The sequence below is a fragment of the Neomonachus schauinslandi genome, chromosome 2 (genome assembly GCF_002201575.2).
Source record: "Neomonachus schauinslandi chromosome 2, ASM220157v2, whole genome shotgun sequence".
Classification (NCBI taxonomy): Eukaryota; Metazoa; Chordata; class Mammalia; order Carnivora; family Phocidae; genus Neomonachus; species Neomonachus schauinslandi.
Genome location: NC_058404.1, coordinates 20,861,359 through 20,884,052, shown reverse-complemented (window position 1 = coordinate 20,884,052; position 22,694 = coordinate 20,861,359). Strand labels below are relative to the sequence as shown.

Sequence of the window (22,694 nt, the reverse complement as noted above, 5' to 3'; positions counted from 1 at the left end):
CCCCCTCGCCAGCCCCTTTAGGTGAGTGGGAGAAATGGTTCCTTTTCATGTACCATAGTCCTTCAATGGTAACTCGTCTCCCTCCAAGAACTCTTCTATGACTGGGGGGGGGGGGGGTGGTCTGTGGGGGTGGCGGGGGAGAAGTCATTCTGCAGTGCTGCTGCTTGAGCAGCCCTGGAGAGGCGTGAGTGGCCCCACCAACAAACAGTTCTCTGAGATGAGAATTTGGACTCCTCGATGCCTCTTATTCTCAGCCCTGGGACTTACTCAGTAGACCATGGCCCCCAAGTAACACTGCTGCCAAGTAACTTTCAACCCTTCTTGACCATCCTTAGCCCTCGGCTAAGGTCTTCTCTTTCCCATCACAGCCAAATGCCCTGAAAGATGCTCCCCATTCCCTGTGTTTCCTTCCCTCCTACACGCTCATCTCTCTCCTCAGGGTCCCACTCAATCAGCTCTTGCTAAGGGACTCCGGACTCGCAGGCCATCAAATCCAGTAGACAAGTTTCTGTTTCGTCCTACTAGATTCTACCACACCTACGTGAAATGCCTCCTCCCTGGCTTCAAGTTTTCCTGATTTTCCCCCACTCATTCTGCTTTGTCAGCATTTTGCCTCTTCCAGCTTGTCAGTGGTGGAGGTCCATAGGACACCCTTCTTTCTCATGCCTTGCTCTCCTCCTGGCCAGCCTCAGCCATACCCATGCTCTGCTTCCTATCTGCTCACTGCTAACTCCCAGGTGAGTATGTGTGGCCCAGACCTGGGAGTCACTCTGACAGTCCTGTCTCCTTCCCAGGCCTTTTCACCTTTTCCATGAAATCATTTTCACATCCTACTTTTCGTGCCCTATTTCTCCCTATCCTTACTGCAAAAGAGAAGTTCAAACTATCATCTTCTCCTCCTGGTACTAATGCAACTCTCTTTTCAGTTGATTTCCCTTTTTCTTTCTCCATCTTCCACACCATAGCTGATGATAATTACAATTAAAACCATTTAGTAGGCTGCCACTTTTCTTAGACCTCTAGTCGGAATCTTGCAGTGGACTTAAGGGCCTTGCTGGACCAGCCTCTGTCCTTCTCCCTACCCTGCTGCGGCCTGCCTGGCCTTCGTCCACCTCACGGTGGGGGCTCTGCACACTGGGATTCCCAGGCCGTGGCTGCCTCCCTACTTCTTCCTCCATGCCTGTTAAGCTCACCCTTCAGATTTTAGTTCAAACAGTGTTCCCTCAAGCAAGGAGGTCTTTCTTGCTTTTCAGACTATTCTGAGCTTCTAGAACATGCTGGGCTTCTCCTTCACAGTTCCTGACACAACTCATGTTTTACATAAACCGTACAATTACTTGCTTAGTGTCTGCCTCCTCCCAGACCACGAAGAGTGGTCCCCAAGGGCTCAGAGACCACGTCTGGGTTGTTGGCTGCTGTAGTCCTGGCTCCTAGTCCATTGCCTTGCTCAAGGCCGCCATGAAAATCCCTTGAGTGAACTGACCCCAGTGAAGAAACGTTTCTGCAGTGCTGTGAAGGGACCGCCAACAGATGTAGTACTTGGGCCCTTCCTGTGGAATGTCCTCTTCCTTCGATTCACACATTCTCCTCTTCCCTCTGAGGAGACAGCCACACACCCACCTGTTCCTCTTCACCCCTTCAGTTGCCCTCCTTCCAGTCTGCCCCTTCTCTACCTTCTGCTTGCTCTTTCTCCACACACCTTCTTCTCCCCCAACTTTTTTATTCTCCTTCTTATTCCCAGAACTTTTAGCTCCTCTCCTAGTGTAAATATAATGGCTGGGCCTGGGAGTCCTGAATGAGCTCCCCATTCTGGACCGTCAAGGTAGAGAGGAGGCTTCAAAGGACACGGAAGTGGTGGGAGAGCCTAGGCCTGAAGCTGGCTGGGAAGCTGGAAGGCAGGCAGAAACGTTACAGCTTTGTTCAAAGAACAGAATATATCTCAAGGTTTGTCTTCAAGGTCATACTCGTGGATTTCCATCTCACCTTCCCCTTCTCCTGCTTCCTTTCAGTTCCCAGAGGCCCTCCGTCAACAACCATCTTGGCATCCTCAAACAAAGTGAGAAGTGGGGATGACATCAGTGTCCTCTGCACGGTCCTCGGGGAACCTGACGTTGAGGTGGAATTCAGGTGGATCTATCCAGGACAGAAGGTAAGGGCTGTGCCCCCATCCCAGCCAGCTCTCTCAGCTCACGGTTTTGTCCCCCATCCCCACCCCTAAGTGAAGAGATCCGAACTTAAGTGCAACCAATGTGTGGAACTATGGTATGCGCCCGGGCTTCCTAGTTTTCTAAGACATTTCAGTATAGTTAGTTACAAGTGGCGCTTTTTTTCAAGGACAGGAAAAGAAGTGGGTTCCGTTAGGCAGCTCAGCATACCCTTGACATAGGTTATTTTTCTTCGTAACTCTTAAGCAGGGATGAGACCTGGAAGGGAAAGGAGGGAGCCTCCCTCTTTCTCCACCCCCAATCCTGGGTCAGTTGGAGGCCACTTGGTTTCCAGCAGTGCAAACTCTACCCTGTGGTGAGGACATCCACCAGGTGGGCATATAAACCTAGGCCCTGGCAAAAGTGCTGTGAGGCCAGAGAGTATGTTAAAATAGACTTTCCGTAAGAGCAACAAGCTCACATTTAGCCCCCATGCCTGTTTTGCTCACTAAAATAAACAGCTTTGCTACCACCATGGAATAACCCCTTCCTTGCCAGAAGAGATTTGGCCTCCTAAGACATACACAGCCCATAAGCCAGAAGTGTGTTGGCTATACTATGGTTGGTGGAAAATAACTCTACCCGGAGAAAAGTAGTTTCCTGGGACTAGGTACGTGTTTTTAAGAAGTGCTGTCAGTCACACTTTGAAGACATCAGTGATTTTTAAGTTTTTTTTTTTTTTTTTTTTACGAGCAGAAAGGGTATTTTTTAATACTGATCATATTACAGTTACGTTAAACTAATCCAGAACATACTACATTCTTATCACCAAAGTTGGATGAAGCATCTTAAAAGTGACCCTCTCACTTTCTAGAAATAGGGAGTTATGTCATCTAGGGCATCATGTTATCCATCCTCGGGGTACAACTTTTCTCCCCACTGGAGTCCTTTGGCATATTTGACTATTTCTACTTCTCCCTCCCCCAAATCTGAACAATGAGGAGCTCTTATTCATTCACACTTGCTTTTAAATTCTGTGACCAAGAACTATTGAGTGGGCAATGTGAAGAGAGCAGCAGTGGAAATTTTTACCCATGTTTTTTTGCCTAATACCAGTTCCACATTCTTGGAGTTCCAAAAGAATAAATTTTATATTAAGTAGCCACATACTGAAGAGCAGAAAGAGCGTACCAAATGGTATAATGTTTATACAGCATAAAAGCTCCCCTGTGCTCTGCATACCAAATAGTCTTAAGTACGTATTTTGCACTTTGACAACACCACCCAATGGTGTTGGGTGAATGCGAGCTGTTTGTAGCAGCTTGTTGCTGTGCTTCAGTGCATGGGGGTGTCATTCAACAGGATGAAAGGCCCGTGACGATTCAAGACAGTTGGAGGCTGATCCACAGAGGACTGGGGCATACCACAAGAATCTCCCAGAGCATCATGACAATCGAAGACTTTGAGACCACTGATGTAGGATATTATATTTGCACCGCTCAGAATCTCCAAGGGGAGACTACAGTTGCTACCACTGTTGAGTTCTCCTGACTTGGCAAATGAAGTATAATGAATTGATGGAAAGTTCATTTGTGTCCATGACCCGCTTTGGGGTTCTTTTGACTAATGCTTTGCCAGAGGCTGATGTCAAGTGCCAAACCCCACCCCCTGCCCTGTGAGTCAGACCCAGACATCCAAACTAAAAGGAAGTCATCCAGTCTAATAATAGAAGTGTTAACTCCTCGAACAGAGAGCATGTATTTTGATTGCTTACCTATCTACATGCATTTCTACTTTTTATAATTAAAAAAAGCATCGATATTAACTTTATAGCCTCGTTTCTATTAAATGAGCAAGTTTTTGTAAAAAATACAAAATGAGCTAAGTGTTCATTTTTAGGTTGACGTACAGCCAGAAGGACTTGTTGGCAGCAATGTTTGGGTCACTACCCAAGATTCTATCTGATATCACAACTACAACACATGAGGATCTAAAAATGGAGTAATACATGGTTCAACTGTATCTACAATACAATACAAAGGTATCAAAAAATTACATAAACTTGCCTTTTTAAGCTGCTGCACTCAAAATCCTACAATGAGTCATTCTAGAGTAGGTGTTTTTAAAAATTTAACTTTCAATATAAACTAGATTTCCAGATCAAGGAAGACTCAAGTTCATTTAGGCTTTTTTACCATCTTTAAAAATATTTAGACTTAAGCTGTTCCCATTTTCTTACCTTATTAAATCGCAGAAATTGTTAAAATCAGTCAAAATTTCTCCAACACACATAGCTGAGAATTCAGAGAAGCTTACCTCTAAGTCTAGCTCTGAGAGCCTGATTCCAGCCTGTGACTAATTCTGTCGTTGCGTTGGAAGCTCCTGGGGAGGAGACAGATGGTCACCTGGGTCTTGAGAAGGGCTAAAAACTGGGTGACACTTTGGAGGATGGAGTAGGTCAGAGGTTGCAATTCTTACATTGAATATTCCAGCATTATTTATTTGATCAAAGTAAAATACACTTTCCATCACTACAAACTGAGCACAACTACAGTTTACACATCCATATTTTCATGACGTGCCAACATTTTGCATCCTACGTGAAAAACATTTGGTTTGAAAAAAAAATCTTAAAGTTCTGTTTCATTTCCTATCTACTCTCCTGTTGCCTCCCATTCTCTGAAGATATTTTGTATTAATTGTGTAAAAGATTGATTTCCCCCAGACACCTAAATGGTATGGAGGACAATAAGGAATAGCACAAGATGTCCCATGTGTAGGAGATGGATGGCAAACCCAACTTTGGCTAATGGCATTGAAAACAACTCAGAAGGGCAAGCAGAGAGCTATTCCAGGAGGTGGCAGTGAACCCATATTCCCATTTATCAGAAGCAAACATGGAAGGTTACATACATAATAAACTGTTGGAGGTTAAAGGCTTCGGACACAATCACTAATAAAAACAACCATGCAGCATGAAGATCAGTTTGCTATTATTTAGTGTACATGTAAATGAGGACTCGAATATCCACCTCTAGTGTCCCGAATCCGTTCCTACACTACAGCGGTTATGTGTACAGCCACGGGACATGGGCAACACAGGTTAGTAAACACTGACGTGCAGGGAGAGGGAGAGGAAGCCACAGTTCTTCCTTCTACTTCCCCCTCAAAGTCTTAGAATGGGGGGAGGTGATAAGTTCAGAAAAGAAACTGAAATGCAGCTTGGAGGGAGTTGTGTATGCCCCGCTTTCCGCTCATCGACTGACCGTTCCGCTCCTTTCTCAAGGACAGGATTCCTCAAAGGGTACACGGAAACTTAGCATTCTCTCTCTTCCCCAAATGTTTTACTAACTACCACATCACTGCCTTAAACAGGCTGCTCCTACTCATCAATAAGCACGGAATCCTACCTTACGTCGTTCTACTAGCTAATGGCTTATTCTTCATTCTCTCTAGGGTCTCCCAAAATTTGCACTAGGAGATCCAGGCCTAGGTTTATTTGGAAAGTGGTTTTGGCACCTTGATGATGAGCTGGCTCTGGAAAAGCATATTCCTTGTCCCAGAGAAAAGTAGGTAGGAGGTAGAAGGCTTGCTTTTGTGGCTCTGGTGAGGGGGGGGGCAGTGAGGGATGGGTGAAGAGGAGGAAGGAGGGTAGGAGAAGAGGAAGAGGGGAAATGAGGATAATGGGAGAGCAGATAGTTTCAATATGTGGGAATAGCTCAGATCAAGGTAAAAATAAGGCAGAAGCAAATCCACTGGTACTGCCCTTTTTCTTTATACAGATTTTTAGAAAAATTAGGGTTCTATATCTGCACACAGCCTGAGAAAATAGACTGTTAGGTTCACAGGGGGATGTTAAAAATCTACAGGAAAAAAATCTAGTTTCAACTGATGTTGCCAAACACCAAAAGACTGCCAACAAGTTCCTCCCGAAGGATACAGAGCTGTAGAGACGTGGACGAGTCAAAGCCTTTCCTGTCATTACCGCTTCCCACGGTCAAGGGCTGAGCTGAGTTGGTGGTCGAGAATCTTAATTCAAGCGACGATCATTCCTCCTTCTATGGCTTTTGCAGAAGTGCATACACTGACTATTATTTGATTAGTACACACCCAGATATATGCAGCATTTGACTTTGAATACACAGCAGAGGAGGCAGCATCAGACACGACACTCTGTGCATCCATTTCATTCATACATCCCCAGTCAGACCAAAATAAAAATCACAAGAAGGTGTCTGTGGTGAAGAACATTATAAAGGTTATAAATCTTTATCTTAACAGGCCCCTGAGAGTTTTTTTCCCCTTATGCTTAGGTGAAAAAGGCAATGAACAAGACCCTCTTGTTCTTTAAGTGCTTTGTGCAACAGTGTCCGTGTAAATCCGTTCTGAGATCTTTGGGGAGGAGGCTCTTGGACGGGGTCCAAGTCTTCCTCCAGAGTTCCAGTCTCCTAAGAAGCCTCGGGGGTGGCGACTCTCCAGTTCCAGAGTGGTCATCACGCGTCCACTACGGTAGCGCTCGTGCCCATGAGCGTGGTTAGGGTCAGTCCCGCAGACCTGTACAAACGCTTTCAGTCTCCCAGCTTCCAGAAAGCGTCATCTGGGTGAGATGCTGGGGCTGGGGAAGGAGCCGGAGTTCTTCTGTGACTGGAAGGGGACAACGGCGGATGTGGGGGACCTCTTGGGGCTGCACAAGTCCCCATTGTGCAGCTTCCACAGCAGCTCCTCATTCTCCATGGACAGTCTCTTGTTGACCTTGGACTCCTTCTCTAGTGACTCCTGCAGAACGGCCTGCTCGGTGGAGAGTTGCCTTGAAGACAAAAAAAGAGCCACAAACCACGTGGATCTGAGTTCAAAGGAACTTGAAAAAATTTGAGCCCCCGAAACAATCCCTCTGGAACAAAAGGGAGTCCTGCCCAGGGCTGCTGGGAATGGGGGCCGGGCTGCTGGAGAAACGCTGGGAGTGTGAGCGTAAGCCCAAGGAAAAGTACCTTTGGGGGTGAGTTCATAGATGGGTGGGTGACCCTACCACAGCTTTTCTCCATGTCTGATGACTGTCTTATGCTTGGGGCTGTTTCCTATTGGGTCTTGTGCTGCTCCATCTCTGAAAGCATTCTCAGCATCAGTCTGCCAGGGACCACGGTGGTCCACACCACTGGTTCCAATCCTATTATCCACATTGTTGAACCACCCACTATGGGTGGAGTGTGGTAAGAAAGTTAACACTCGTCGTTCAAGGAAGGGAGGAGCTCAGGGAAAATAGGACCGTTTTTACCTTGAAATCGCCATGTGCTTGTCCATCCGAGCTTTTAATTCCTCATTCTCCTGCTGGAATCGCTTCAGTTTGTCAACCAATGCTGTGTTGTTGTCCACCTTGATGTAAATGAGAATGCCAACATTTATACATTAAAAAATAAAGCCTCTCATTCCCTTAGGCCCATTCCTGACACCAGCACACTTGAAGAGATTTAATTAAGGAAGGTTTAGTAGTATATCGAAATATCTGCACACGGGCATGCTGCAGAAGAATCTAAAGCAGCAAAACAGTGCATCTGGATATATAATTTTTACAAATGTCTGCCAGGCCACTGATGCACCCAGGGGGTAATGGATTTGCTCCCGGTCACGCTGTTTTAGAACTGCTACCCACCCCCCGAGAACTGGTGACCCACGCCCAGGGCAACATGAATGCGTGTGTGTGTGTGTGCACGCGCGCCTCTTTCAGTTTCAAGGTGGTAAAATGACAACAGCGGCTAGCCTGCACTTCAGCTTCCTATAGTCAAGTCTGGAGAAAAAAAATCCCCATGTTTGAAGAAAACTCATAGTAGGCCAACAGTTGACCATTCTTGGCCATGTCTACCATGGCCTTAAACGTGGTTTCCAGTTTCTCTGTAGCATTTACCTCGGGTGGCCACACAAAGCGCCCATTCACCAAGCTCTGTGGAGCACCAATTGAGAGAAGGAGCACTCACTACACAAAGCCTCCCTCCCCAGTTCAGGGGAAGAAACATTTGTTCTCCTGCTGGAGAACTTTCAAGAAAAACAAATTGATCAGGGGAGAGATTCAAGGATAAAATCCCAGAAGACATTTAATCACTTAACATGATGAAGAGCTGATTACATCCCATTACTTCCTAAAGGTAAGATTTGATTACTTGCTGAGGTGGTGACATCACTAATCCCGGTCTCTGCAATGTATGACTCATCCACTCTGACTACGACTCTTGGTTGGGAGTCCTACTGTTCTTAAAATTTCTTATTATCCAGAAAGTGCTCGGAACAAGTCCGCCAGGTGGAAAAACTTTCCCAAAAATGAGACTGTAAGAAAAAGGGAGCCTTGGTATTTCCAGCAGTTACAAAGGAATTCGAAATAACACATGATGTGGGGCAATCTGGAATGAGAGACTGGGCAGGGATTGGCCTGATAGTATTATCTCATCCAAGGTCTCCTTTTATAGGAAACTAGCCCTTGTGTTGCTACACAGCTAACCATTGGCAGAGCTAGTTGTCATACCAAAGCTTTCGAACTGAGAAAGCCTCCTTGCTTTCTACAAGTCTTATTTTCTACCAAGGCTCTGAGCTTACGAATACAAGCATACCGCATTTTATTATATGTCACTTCCTTGTACTTAGCAGATTTTTTTTTTAAATAAATTGAAAATCCGTGGCAACCCCATGTCAATCAAGTCTATCAGCACTATTTTTCCACTAGCATTTGTTCTCTTCAAGGTCTTTGACACATTTTGGTCATTCTGGAAATATTTCAAACTTTTTCAATATTATTACAATTGCTATGGTGACCTGTGATTAGTGATTACAACTCACTGAAAGCTCAGATAGTTAGCACTTTTGAATTAAGGTATGTGCATTGATTTTTTTTTTTTTTTTGGATATAATGCTATTGCACACTTAACAGACTTTTATATGCACTGGGAAACCAAGCATGTGACTCACTTTATTGCAATATTGGCATTGCGGTGGCCTAAAACCAAACCCACAATATCGTTCACTGAGGTATGCCTATAGATAAAGTAACCATGGGTTTACCTGTTATATCAACTCTATGCTAACTAACACCATGATACCTCTCCGGCATGGCAAGAAACAAAAATGTTTATGGGTCAACAATAACTACAATGTGTTAACTTTATAGCAGAGCCTGTTCTTCATGTATATGGTATTTTGAAAAGTTTGGATGCATGAACGGCACATGGGGCAACAAATTATTAATAGGGTGATCTACATCACCAATGACTATAAGATTAGCTGAGTTATCAGGCTTGATGGAACAGGATGACCTTTGGCAGGAACTGGTATCTATATTAGGTTAGGCCCGTTAATAAACCGTAAGTATTCTTTCCTTCCTTTAAAAGAAAAAATCACAATTGCCTGGCAATTCAAAGTGCCCATTTATCCAGATGGGGGCTTAGCCCTTACCTCCCTCCACAGTGAGGTAATGGTGTCTCTAGAAGAAAACTGAATCAAACCAAACACCAAAACCCGAACAAACAAAAAAAGCAAACAAAGAGTGGCCTCCAGGTTCCCTGTTGTCCAGAGCTGGTTGGGGCTTGAATGAGGCACTCGGTCACTCAACAATGAATCACTCATAACTGGGGGACAAGGGACAGGCACAATGAGGCAGCTGGTACAGTCAAGGGCCAAGTACAGCAATGGCTGGGATCACTTAAGCTGCCTTGCCAAACCCTGTCCGCTTGGTGAGACTCTGGCTCCCAGCAGCCGTACTCCACCTGAACACAGACTTCTTGGCGAACTTGTCACTGGCCGACGCTGGTGCTCTGTCCTAGAGGCCACAAACTCCACCTCATTCATATTTTTCATAATGTTTGCATTTGTCCAACCAGATTAATTTTATGAGAGCATGACTCTTCCGTCACATTCTAATTCACGAGAGAGATTAAGAATTTAGATAGCAAACTGAATTACCCTAATGTACATATTCATTTACATATTCAACTGTTTGGGACATAAGACACCAGCCCAGAGTTGGTGATATATTTGAAGTACTGATTTTACATGATTTCAAAATTCTTCTTAGATGCATTAAGATTCACAGACCCTAAAACAGAAGCCTAATTTGTTTGTTGTGGCTTTTCCAAGGACCCAAATGCTGCTTTCTGTGTTCCTTGGGGGAAAAAAAAAAAAAAGTTCCAGAAGGCAGCAATAAATAAGCCTGGAGCAAACCCACAGAAGAAAATGTAGCCTCTTGTTACCTTCTGCACATTTCTAAGCACTTTGAGTAGCAGTTAAAACAACTCCACGGCTCTAGCTCAGAGCCCAGTTTCTATGCCACAGTCTTTGTTCTACTGGGTAAAACCCTGAAGAAACATACCAGTTTCTCCATTTTCATTAACTTGATGTCCTGCTGGTGGAGTTTCTCGTTCTTGATCTCCAACACGGCTTTCAGGCTTTCCAACTCTTGCTCCAGATACATGATCTGAGGGTTCTTCTGGAACAGACACAGCAGGACACAGCTCTGATTATTTAACCACACGTTGTCAAATTCTTAATAGAGTCTTTGATTAGATTTAGAAATTGGGCAAACAAATAGCTGGAGACTTCTAACCTTCTTACAGCAGCTTCAGGGGAAGAGGTGGAAAAAAAAGGGTTAAGAGAACAGTAATCTCAAAGTCTTTGGTTATAAGAATGAAATAAGACATTTCATCTCTGAAAACAAACTTTTCACTCATTTATCGGGAACTTAACAAGGGAAAATATTGGTCACACCAAATATTTTACTGGAAGAGGAAAAAAACCAAAAACATTGCTTACAATACAAAACAACTCTGGCTAGAGATGAGGCCATTACAAGTCCTTTCCTGGCATTTGGAGGGAGAAAAGGGAACTGTTCTCTGCCAACCAAGTCAGTAACTGACCAGGAATGAAAAGGCAGTGCATTTACAGGGCTCTCTGCAAAACCACCAAGTGACAACAACGTCCTGAGTCTTTGGGAGTTTTATTATGAGGGGACTATACTGAGCTGTCCAGTACTTCTCTTTTATTCTGTGACACCCGACCGCTATATGGCGTACAGCACATGCACTGGAATTCTGTCCAAAACAAACACTACATAAGGGGAGACATCCTCTTAGAGCACACCCCCAGAGTGGAATCTGGACTCTTTCCTTTTTTTCTGGAAATCCAAGTGAACCATCCAAAACGTATAAATCCACTGATCAGATTTAATGAGGGACTTTCTCAGACAAGCGTCAGCGGGAGTAGATCACCCAAACTATACTCCTGGGCAGTGGTTAATGCTCGGGACCAAGCCTTAGGGAAGAGCAGGGAATGGGTTCTCAGGACTACTTATTCAAAGCCCTCACTCCACAGGAGAGAGTGAGTTCCACAATGCAGGGCACTGGCTCAGGGAACATGCCAGAGAGGGAAAGGGCCGGGGCAGGCATAACACCCAAGCCTGCGAATCCAGGGCTCTTCTCCAAATTTCAAAGGCCTCCAATACTCTCACCCTTTGACACAGGATCTGTTATCTTTAGGGGAAAAAAAGAAAACCATATCTCATTTTGTTAAAAGGAGACAGTATCGGGGTGCCTGAGTGGCTCAGTCGGTTAAGCATCTGCCTTCAGCTCAGGTCATGATCCCAGGCTCCCGGGATAGAGCCCCACATCGGGCTCCTGGCTCAGCGAGGAGCCTGCTTCTCCCTCTCCCTCTGCCTCTCTCCCTGCTCATGCTCTCTCTCTGTATCTGTATCTCTGTGTCTCAAATGAATAAATAAAATCTTTTAAAAAAATTAAAAAAAAAAAGGAGACAGTATCATTTACTCTGTCCATTTTTAAGCTTTGAGCATTCACAGCCCTGTTCCCATCGCACCTCTGCCGACTTCTCTGCCTGCCTGGGCCTTCCTCAAATGCGCCCTCCCACAGCATCAGGTACACTCCCCCAGGGGGTCAGGCCTCAGGTAGCCCTGCTTTCCTCAATCTGTTTCTGTTAGTTTTCAAAAGCTGCTGCAGTTCCAGGAAGCTCTTTAAAATCTGTTCCTAGAACCACTTGTAAGGTTTATACCCTGCATGTAAGTCTAGATTTTTTTTGAAATCGTTGCTTTGTCTAAGAACCTTCCAGAATAAATAGCTTTGAACATTGGCTATGACCTCATCTCAACTAATTGTATTCAAATGTCTAGAGGGTGTCCAAAGACATCCTCAAAAGAGTTCACTGAGAGACCCAAGCACATGTACTTTTCGAGCTGGTAGATTTTAAGCAGCAAAAGAACTTTGCTTCTGCAGTCCCATGCACAAATATGTGGAAGGAAAATGGTGGTACTGAAGACAAACAGAAATTTCTTCTCAAAAGTAAGGTGGGGGCCAGGTGAATAAGGATACAAGTTGCAAGAGAAAGTTGAGCCTACGAGATAAATTTGTACTTTTCCAAAGTGAGGATTGCCCGTATGACATACTATTCAGACATAAATAGGAATGAGGCGCCTACACATATTACAATATGCATCAACTTTGAGAACATAAGCTGAGTGAAATCAGCCAGATACAAAAGGCCAAGAGAACATGATTCCAATTATACGAAATGTCCAGAATCAGCAAATCCACGGAGACAGAAAGTGGACTGGTGATTCCCTAGGGCTGGGGGGTTTGGGGGGTTCAGGGAGGAATGGGTACAGGGTTTCTTTTTGGGGTGACAAAATGTTCTGGAAGTAGATAATGGTGACCAATGCACAATATGTGAACCACTGAACTGCACATTTAACAAAGGGTGAATGTCATGGTATGTCAATTATATCTCAATATACCAGTTAGTTTAAAAAACAAAACAAAACTGTAGTCTTCACGTGAAACCCTGACCCTCATTGACAGTTTTCTTATCTGCCCGTAGTTATCAGCTTAGACCACTCGCAATGTACGGAGCTTCATCTGTATGTCAGTTCTTAGGATTTCTAAAAAGCTACCAGTAAACAAAGAAGCCAGTTTAAAAATCACTCTGCAACATATGGAAGGAGTCCAAACCCGTATCATTGACCCTCACGGGCAGCTGAGCAGAAGAGAACTCCGCAGTGATGGAGAAGCATGCACAACTTACTAAATTTGCTTTCTCTCTTGATATTCTCTTTTGTTCTTCTGATTTCAACTTTTCATTTAAAGCATCATTTTCACTCTTCAGATCATCGATTTGTTTCTAAAACAAACAATGAAATGTGGAGCACAAGTTAGCAAGCAGACACCAGAAACATAGCAAATGTACACAGAAACATTACCCAAACCACACAAACCTCAGGAATGCGGATATCTGGGGCGGGGAGGAGGTGGGGGTAAGTGAGATTGACCCACCTCCAGCGATTCCTGCTTCTCTTGAAGCATATCCTCAAGTGACTTCTTTTCCATTTCATGGCTTTTCTTGATTTCTGCAAAGAAGGGATTTTTTTGGAGGCAATGACATCCTATGAGATCACTGTATTCTACGGTTGTTAAAGCACGTAGATCTAAGAGTTGACTATGAAGCAGGAGGACTACGTTACTTTATATTTGTAAGATGCTTTTATAAGAATTAAGCGTCTGTTCTCAAATTAGCCCTATGAGGGGAGTAGGGCAGATATTTCCATTTCATGATGGAGAGCAGAGAGGCCCCCAGAGGCCAGCGGAAACAGAGCATCCTCCTCAGGGGAGAGCGCCTCCAACACTGGCCTTCACCCCCGTGCTCTGGTGTTCCCGTGTGCTTTTCCATTTGCTCTTCATGAACCAAACAGAAGTCTAAAATTAAACCCAATCCTAGCAGGAAGGAAGAAGGGCAATGTTTACTAAATATCAACCCTGGGTCAGTCACTTTTCGATGTTGTCGTCTCTGACTTCACACGACAACTCTCTTTTTCTGATGAGAAAAGGCCTTTGCCAAAGGTGAGCCTGCCCGTTCTCAGCCCACGTCCACACGCTTCTCTCTGGGGTGCACGGAGCTTAGCATAACAACTTCTGCTATCCTTTGCGTTCTTAAAGAAATGGTTCCTTCTTTTCCTTCTACTTCAGCCTTTCCAATCATGATAAAATAATTCTAAAAATATTCTTTCTTGACTCCAACCAGGGCCATCTCCATTTCACGACATCGTTGTAGTGCAAGAGTGTTGGTGAGCAAGTGTTGCTGAGCACCGATCCTTTACTGTGGCCAGGATACCAACTAACACTTTTAACTTCCCAGGACTTTAAGTGGTAAAGAACTACTACCACCAAAAAGGCCTTTATGTTCTTTAAAAGTTCATCCTATTTCTGAAATGGCTGGCATTTGTGACAAATTACTGTTTGCATCCTAAGGGGAAAAGGGCATCTGCTAACAATGAACGATGCAAAAAGAAAGCAAAACCACTCCAAACTGAATACCACAGGGTATTCTCTGGAAGGGAAAGTTACAAATCATTTCCGTTTTAAAACATACCACGCTGTTCCATTAGATCTGATTCTATTAAAAAAAAAAAAAAAAAGCATTCTTGCCTGAAAGGGAGGTTTCATAGGTCTTTTTTAGCAATTCGATTTTCTCTGAGTGGCTGGCTTCGATTTCCAACTTAGAGGTTTCATGGGCAGCATTTAAGTTGTCAAACTAGAAGAAGAAAAAAGAACAAAAAATTAAAAGTCTTGAGTAATAAGCAACAGTATTAGGAGACTTGACACATAAGCATGCATTCACGTTAAAGGCTGCCCCACACATGGAAAGAACAGGCCAAGCTGGATCTGCCCCTCCCAATTCTCCACTCTGTTCCCCCTCAGGAACACCAACACACAGGTTCTCCACGGTTCACTGATGCCAAGGGCCCATCATAAGGAATGAGGCTATGTTTCACAGTGACAGGACCACGTACAATCCACGCCTATCATATTGGTCTTTATATCCTCAGTCCCTAGCTCATGCCAGGCATACAGTAGGCACTCAACAAATACTTACTAAATGGAGAACTGATTTTAAAAGGAAGCAAGAAAATTAAAGATAAGCTTATGATATACTATTACATGAAAAATATGGATTATTGTCATTTTAAAAAAGAAGAAATGCAAACCAATCATTTAGCAGTGTAACATCAAAATGCTCACAAAGGGATTACTTCCAGGTAGTACGATAAAGTTTTTTTTTTTTTCCCTTAACTTTTCTTTTTTTTCTCCCTTTTTTCACTCTTACTTGATCGTAGAAAAAAATTAATTGAAAAATCCCTTTTCACCTATTTAAATAAAGAGAAGTTCAAAGGAAGTTCCTCATTAAACAATGAGAATTTAAATAAATAGCCATGACCAAGAACATGCTCAGGCTCCAAAGCACAGACCTGCTCTTGCAACTGAGTTTTATACTTCTCTGCTTCTTCAATGTAAATATTCTGGAACTTTTCACACTCCCCGGTGTAAAATTCTTTAAGCCGATTCTCTAGCTCTGATAGATCAGTCTGGTGCTGCTGGTTTAGCTTCTGGACAAATCCTTCATAAGCTATTTGCAACTCATTCCTGGCTTTTTCTAATTTCTCACAGGTAGATGAAGCAGTGACTGAAAAGAGATAAAAAAGGGAAAAGATATTTCATCTGCGAAATTCCTAAATTCATCACATTCACGCATAGCTGTGATGATTCTGGAAATATTAACACAGTACTCTCAGAGTACTTCGTTCTCTCTTGACCAGATTTTCAAATGTAATGGTATAAAAGTGAACAATAAATAGGAACAAGAGGAAATGGTCGCTGGCAGCAAAATAAAACCTCCCAAACCAAAAAAAACAAAAAAACAGAAAACAACAAACAAAACCAAACCAACCAAACAAAAAAAAACAAAAAAACAACCAAAATAAAACAAAAAAAACGAAAAACAAAAAACAAACCCCCCCCCACACAACCACCTAGCAAGAAGTAACAGAAGTACTTGAGAAAAACCAGGTTTCCAAGGGAGGATCACCCTTTTGTGTGTTGACCAATCAGTGCAGGGGCCATAAGGAGAGGAGGCTCTGATTGGCCGAGGCGTCTCTAAGGATGGCCAGCCAGTAGGGAGAAGCTAAGACACAGAGGGAACAGGGAAGATCAGAAAGAAGAAATAAATGGATTTTAAGCTTCGTCTTAATTTGAGCTAATTTCAAAAATACAGTAATAAAAACAAAGTTATTAGAATATGTTGAACACAACCAGAGCATACCAACTTTAGGAAAAAAAAAACATTTTAAAAGCTACAATATATCAAAAGGTGATTATTTTTAAAGGCAAAGTGATCTGAAAGGCATAATTTAAAATCGGAGCATCTTACTCTTCACCACCACTACTGAAAACACATAATGATTAATAATACATCGCAGAACTTGCACATAAATGCATACCCACCCACACTATAATATATCCTGGAAGATCTCTATAATTTCTCAGGAAGCTTGACTTTTGCCTTTTCCAGCCTTCCTTCACTGACATTCAAAACAGGTGAAATGAGTGATACTCTGTCAGGAGGATGCATGTTCTCAATATCCTCAAGTGCCCATGGACTAATATAAAATGAGTACTGGTAAGTCAGTCGTGAATCCTTACCTCTCTTTTGGTAAGGAATATATATTTCTGCAGTTGTAGAAGGAATAAGAGTTTTAGGGCAAAGAAAAGGAGAGTTTGGCTTAATGATCATTCTACTTAAGTAATGTGAGATTGGCTGGTTCCTGGGATGAATTTCCAACAATGAGGTAGACTTGTTTTCTTGGGAATATGCCATGTGGTAGTAGAAATATTAGTCACATGTCCCCTATTGGGATTCTTTCAGAGGCAAAATGGACTATATTGAATAATGACAAGAATAGTGTCTGCTAAAGAGAACCATTAAAATTCAAATAAATCCACAAATATTTATTAAAGGGGAAAGGAACATAAAAAAAAAAAAACAACCTATTAGTCAGTGACTGGTAAAGAATGGGGGCTCCCTACACAGTATCCAACCCTTCCAGAAGTCCTGTGAGAACCTTATTACTAAATGAACAAGGAAACCAACAGAGGGTAAATCATTTGCCTATAAGCACATAGCTAAGTAAGTGGCAGAAGACTGGACTGTGGTAAGCAGTCTGGATTCTGACGATCTGCATCCAAAGCCTGGGCTTCTCCCACCCCACCCAGCTGTCTTTTGGGCCAGAAGCTGGTGAGAAACAACATGGAGCCTCTCCTTGGGAGGCTCACTGTCTAAGTGAGAAGACAAGACCTATACTTTTCAGGAGAACAACACAGGGCAGTACCTAAGGGTCCAATAAATGGCACTCAAAGTAGTTGACATCCAGCGAGTATGGTATGGAAGGTTCAGTCAGCAGATTAAGACAAACTTTTTTTTTTAAATTGTGGCAAAATATATACAACATAAAATTTACCATTTTACATCATTTTCAAGCATACGGTTCTGTGGCATTAAGCACATTCACACTGTTGTGCAAACATTACTGCCATCTAGCTCCAGAACTTTTTCTCCCCCAAAACTCAAACTCCCCTATTAATTAAACAGTAACTCCTCAATCCCTCTTCCCTCCTCCTCCCCTGGCAATCACCACTGCTACCTTTTCTCTGTGAATCTGACTCTTCTAAGTACCTCCTATAAATGGAACCATACTGAATTTGTCCTTTTGTGCCTGGCTTATTTCACTCAGCATCAGGTCTTCAAGGTTCATACATGTTGTAGTGGGTGGGAGAACTCCCTTCCTTGTAAAACTGGATAATATTCAATTGTATGTATAGACCACATTTTGTTACTGATTCATCTGTCAATGGACATTTTGTTTATCGATTCATCTGTCAAAGGACACTTCGGTTGCCTCCTACCTCTTGGCTACTGTGAATGCTACTGTTATAAACATGGGTGCACAAACATCTGTTCAAGTCCCTGCTTTCAGTTCTTTTTGAGTATATACCTGGAAATGGAACTGCTGGATCTAATGGTAATTCTGTTATTATCTGAGGAACCACCGTACTGTGTTGCATAATGCCTACACCATTTTACCTTCCCAGCAGCAGTGCACAACGGTTCCAATTTCTCCACATTTTCACCAAAACTAATTTTCTTTTTTTCTAAGCCAGCCTAGTGGGTGTGAAATGGCATCTCACTGTGGTTTTGATCTGGTCGGCAGTTTTTTAAAATTGAGCCATACGAAAATGCCATTCTGATACTGAGAGTGACAACTATTCTACCACAAGCCAATGGTGGGAGACCGCACAGTGTGCCCTGGAACTCAAACATTCACAAGGCAGAACAATGGGAGATAGACCTAAAAAGGTAGATGGAGGCCAGATTATAGAGATCATCAAATTCAGTCCTGTGGGACTAAATTTTAGAAGTTAATTTCTTTTCTTTAAAAGAATTTAGTGAAAGATAATGACCATGCTGATGGTCATGCAACACTTTTTACTTTTCCTTTTTATTGTACTAATTATTTACCAAAGGCGCAAAAAAAAAAAAAAAGATTCAAGTAGGCAAATGTTAGGGATGCCTGGGTAGCTCAGTCAGTTAAGCGTCTGCCTTGGGCCCGGGCCCTTTTTTGGGGCCGGGGGCCCCCCCCCACAACCCGCCCGGGGGGGGGCCCCCTTCCCCCCCCCCCCCCCCCCCCCCCCCCCCCCCACAGTGAGTGCTTGCATGCAAGCGCTCTCTCTCAAATAAATAAATACAATCAAACAACTTTCTAGTTAGGGCAATTTTGGTTTCATACAGCCTTTTCACTTAATTCCATTGGAATTTCAAATATCCAAAAAAAAAAAAAAAAAAAATAGTATGATCCCAGCCCATCTGAATGCTCCTATCAGAGACAGAAATGTCTAAGTGAACCAAAAGCTAGAAGATCTTCTACATGAAGTTAAAAGTATGCTACACCTGCCGAATTTTAACACGTTTGTAACGAAACAACCGTCCGTTTCAATGTATATCTATGGTGCATCAGACTTCAAAATCAAATAGAATAGATGGAAATCCTCTTACATTAGCCACTGGACAGGGCGTTTCCTGTTTAAAAAAAAAAAAAAAAAAAAGGCGCCTGGGTGGCTCAGTCCGTTAAGCGTCTGCCTTCAGCTCAGGTCATGATCTCAGGGTCCTGGGATGGAGGCCCCCCTTGCACTGAGCCCCCCTCACATCATTGCGCTCCCCGCTCGGCAGGGAGCCTACTTCTCCCTCTGCCCCTCCCCCTCCCCTGCTCGTGCTCAGTCTCGCTCTCAAATATCTTAAATCTTAAAACAAAATCTTAAAAAAAAAATCTTAATATCTTAAAATCTTAAAAAAAAAAGAAAAAACAAAAGAAAAGAAAACAAAGCTTAAAAGTATTTAAGTTCTGTTGGCCAGTGAGCGAGGTGAAGGGAAGGCAGAGGCGAGGGAAGGGAAAGATGATGGGTCAGACCCAGGAGGGAGGATATACGGCTCGCTCGCTGTTAGTACAACAGTCCAAAGCGCAGGCCCAACCCCAGGCAGTGACATCAGCCCGCAGCTGTGCGCAGACCTTTGCTCTGTTCCGGGCCTGGTGTGCTGTGTGGACAACAGCTGGGCTGAAATCATCCCTCACACAAACAGCTTTATTTCGAATTAACTGGCCTGGGCTCCTGAAGGGACACTTTTATTTGGCATAAAGACTCTTGAAGTGCTTTTTTAAAGGACGTCCATGTAAACATCGCCTCAAGGGTTCTGAGTGCTCCTCTCTGCCAGACACACACTGTTGGGGGTGGGGGGTGATGGATGTGACCCCGTGGCTTTAGTCACGGACTATCCCTTGTGCTTATGACAGTTTAAGGAGTGATTTCTAATGCCACCCCGCTCGCTCGTACTCCTTGTGCTCAGCCTTGTCTCTTCCTTGCTTACTTTCCAGAATTCCACTCACTTTCAGGCAATTCATCAGGCAGCCAACAAAAGCCAAAACAAAATAGGAGATCTTGCAGGATTTTGCGTAAGCAAGCAAGGAGTTTCACAGTATTAGGTGATAGGGTTTTCAAGGTGTTATGGCACAAATGCAAAATCCACAGAGTACAAAGTAATCTTTTTGTCCAAAGTAATCTGTTCTGTGGGGCGATTACTGAAAGCCTGTCTGTGACGAAGGGTGCCAACAGACCACTGCCTAGAGAAGAGCTAAGGAACTGTAACTTTTGTACACACACTGGTAAACTGCAAAAGCTGTCCCCAGCAGTCCACCTTAGAAAGAGAAATAGAGTTTTCAGAATTAGGAAAGAAAGAAACCAACTCATTTACAAGATCAGCCCTAGAGCACAAGGCCGTGAGACAGAATAGAAGTTGACATTTTCACCCTGGGACAAACCATGCCAACGACAGAACAGGAACAACATAGTTTAAGCATACATAACTGAGCAAGGAAAAAATATTTCAGAAAAAGTGGTGAGATGCTCGACATTTTCCCTTTTCATATAATTATTTGGATGACCTCTAGAAAAGGCCCACTGTCACAGTCAATTATAACCTCTGAAAAACAGAACTGGATTCATCATGGGTCCGTTAGCCCCTTATCCCCGAGGAGCAGAAGCACAGCCATTACCTAATTAGTCCTGGTGGCCTTTTCTAAGAGGAGGAGGATAGATTTGTATTCTCTCCATCTCATAGAGACCCATTTCCCTTTGGAGATCGGTAAATGTACTGTTTACAGAGAAAAACATCACACAACCATGGCCCTACAGTTGTAACATTCTTTTGAAATGATACAGAGCTTTCTTCACTTTCGTATCTGGGTAGCATGCTTCCTTATGAGACAACCCAAAATATTTTAATCCTCAGGAACATAAATAAATGACTTAATAGAACAGAGCTTGATTAATTAGGTTCAACTCTCAGTCACAGCATTTACCGGTCATGTGATCTGAGCAAATTACTTAAGCTTTCTAAGCCTTCATTTCCTTTTTTTTTTTTTTTTTTAAATGGAGAGAATCTTAGCGCCTTCCCTGTAGGATTAAATAAAATAATGCATGAGAAGCACCTGACCCACTGCCTGACCAGAGTCAGTAAGCAATAAATGTTGCTGTTACTATTATTCCTGGCCTTGCAAAAGTCCACCAGTTCAGATGTGTTTGAAGAGTCTTCAAAGACATGCTTGGGGTTCCAGGACCAGATGTGACAGTTAAAAAGCAGCCTTGCTTGTCGAGTATTCAAAGATAAATATATACACACACACATACGACAAGGCACTATAGTACCCGCCCACCTCCAATCTTCACTTCCTACTCCTGTTTGCTCTTTTTTTTTTTTTTTTTAAAGATTTTATTTATTTATTTGAGAGAGAGAATGAGATAGAGAGCATGAGAGGGGGGAGGGTCAGAGAGAGAGGCAGACTCCCTGCTGAGCAGGGAGCCCGACGTGGGACTCGATCCCGGGACTCCAGGATCATGACCTGAGCCGAAGGCAGTCGTCTAACCAACTGAGCCACCCAGGCGCCCTCCTGTTTGCTCTTAACACTGGGTGCAACAGAACATTCCCAACCTTTAGATGATTTTATCTAAATAGGACATAAAATCTAAACAAGGAAAAAAGGAGGGGGTAAGGTCACATGGAAATCATACAAATTTTCATGATGCCACATGAGAGATTGTGACAGAAAGGAAAGATAAATAGGAAAATAAGAGGACTTCATTCCCCAACTGTACAGACACACTTTCTCTAGGTGCTTCTGGTAGGCGTCCTGTGGGTGCCAACTCTTCCTCAAGCAGCATTCCCATTCTCTGCACCAGCTATGAGGGAGACGAGATGCCCGTGTCCAGTGTTTTTTGCCTGCTTTGGGTCCCTCTCTCTTTCTGGACACCTGGGAAGTCAGACACCTGCTTTTAGTGCTGGACACCTTCACTCCTTTCTCTCAGCTGGACCACTTTCTTATACCATGTACAAAAATAAATTCAAAATGGATGAAAGACCTAAATGTGAGCTAGGAAACCATCAAAATCCTAAAGAATACAGGGAGCAACCTCTTTGACCTTGGCCATAGAGACTTCTTACTAGATATGTCGCTGGAGGCAAGAGAAACAAAAGCAAAATGAACTATTGGGACTTCATCAAGATAAAAAGCTTCTGCACAGCAAAGGAAACAACCAACAAAACTAAAAGACAGCCTACAGAATGAGAGAAAATATTTGCAAATGATATATCTGATAAAGGGTTAGTATCCAAAATCTATAAAGAACTTCTAAAACTCAACACCCAAAAAAACAAAGAATCCAGTTTAGAAATGGGCAGAAGACATGAATACATTTTTCCTAAGAAGACATCCAGATGGCTAACAGACACATGAAAAGATGCTCAACATCACTCATCATCAGGGAAATACAAATCAAAACGATGATGAGATACCACCTCATAACCTGTCAGAATGGCTAAAATTAACAACACAGGAAACAACAGATGTCGGTGAGGTTGAGGAGAAAGGGGAAGCCTCTTGCACTGTTGGTGGGAATGCAAACTGGTGCAGCCACTCTGGAAAACAGTATGGAGGTTCCTCTAAAAGTTAAAAATAGAGCTACCCTAAACCCAGCAATTGCACTACTAAGTATTTACCCAAAGGATACAGAGATGGAGATTAGAAGGGGTACATGCACCCTGATGTTTATAGCAGCATTATCAACAATAGCCAAATTA

At 43.2% G+C, this 22,694-nt stretch overlaps 2 protein-coding genes across 8 annotated transcripts in view; one reads left to right on the top strand and one right to left on the bottom strand.

Moving 5' to 3' along the window:
• Nucleotides 1-3,969, top strand: part of PDGFRL (platelet derived growth factor receptor like) — a 63,404-nt gene extending 59,435 nt beyond the window's left edge. Inside the window, exons 5-6 of the mRNA XM_021694190.1 lie at nucleotides 2,010-2,149; nucleotides 3,507-3,969. Of these exons, the coding sequence (XP_021549865.1) occupies nucleotides 2,010-2,149; nucleotides 3,507-3,695 (329 nt within the window). The 3' untranslated portion in view covers nucleotides 3,696-3,969. The remainder of the gene's footprint in view (nucleotides 1-2,009; nucleotides 2,150-3,506) is intronic.
• A 654-nt stretch (nucleotides 3,970-4,623) lies between these two features.
• Nucleotides 4,624-22,694, bottom strand: part of MTUS1 (microtubule associated scaffold protein 1) — a 122,198-nt gene continuing 104,127 nt past the window's right edge. For 6 of the 7 annotated variants that reach the window (XM_021694109.1, XM_021694111.1, XM_021694112.1 and 3 more), the window contains 7 exons: nucleotides 15,424-15,638; nucleotides 14,603-14,708; nucleotides 13,454-13,527; nucleotides 13,206-13,301; nucleotides 10,492-10,608; nucleotides 7,417-7,514; nucleotides 4,624-6,951 (listed from right to left, as the gene is read on the bottom strand). In XM_021694109.1, coding sequence (XP_021549784.1) covers nucleotides 6,738-6,951; nucleotides 7,417-7,514; nucleotides 10,492-10,608; nucleotides 13,206-13,301; nucleotides 13,454-13,527; nucleotides 14,603-14,708; nucleotides 15,424-15,638 — 920 coding nt within the window. In that variant the 3' untranslated portion in view covers nucleotides 4,624-6,737. The remainder of the gene's footprint in view (nucleotides 6,952-7,416; nucleotides 7,515-10,491; nucleotides 10,609-13,205; nucleotides 13,302-13,453; nucleotides 13,528-14,602; nucleotides 14,709-15,423; nucleotides 15,639-22,694) is intronic. The other variant, XM_021694110.1, reaches the window with a different exon arrangement.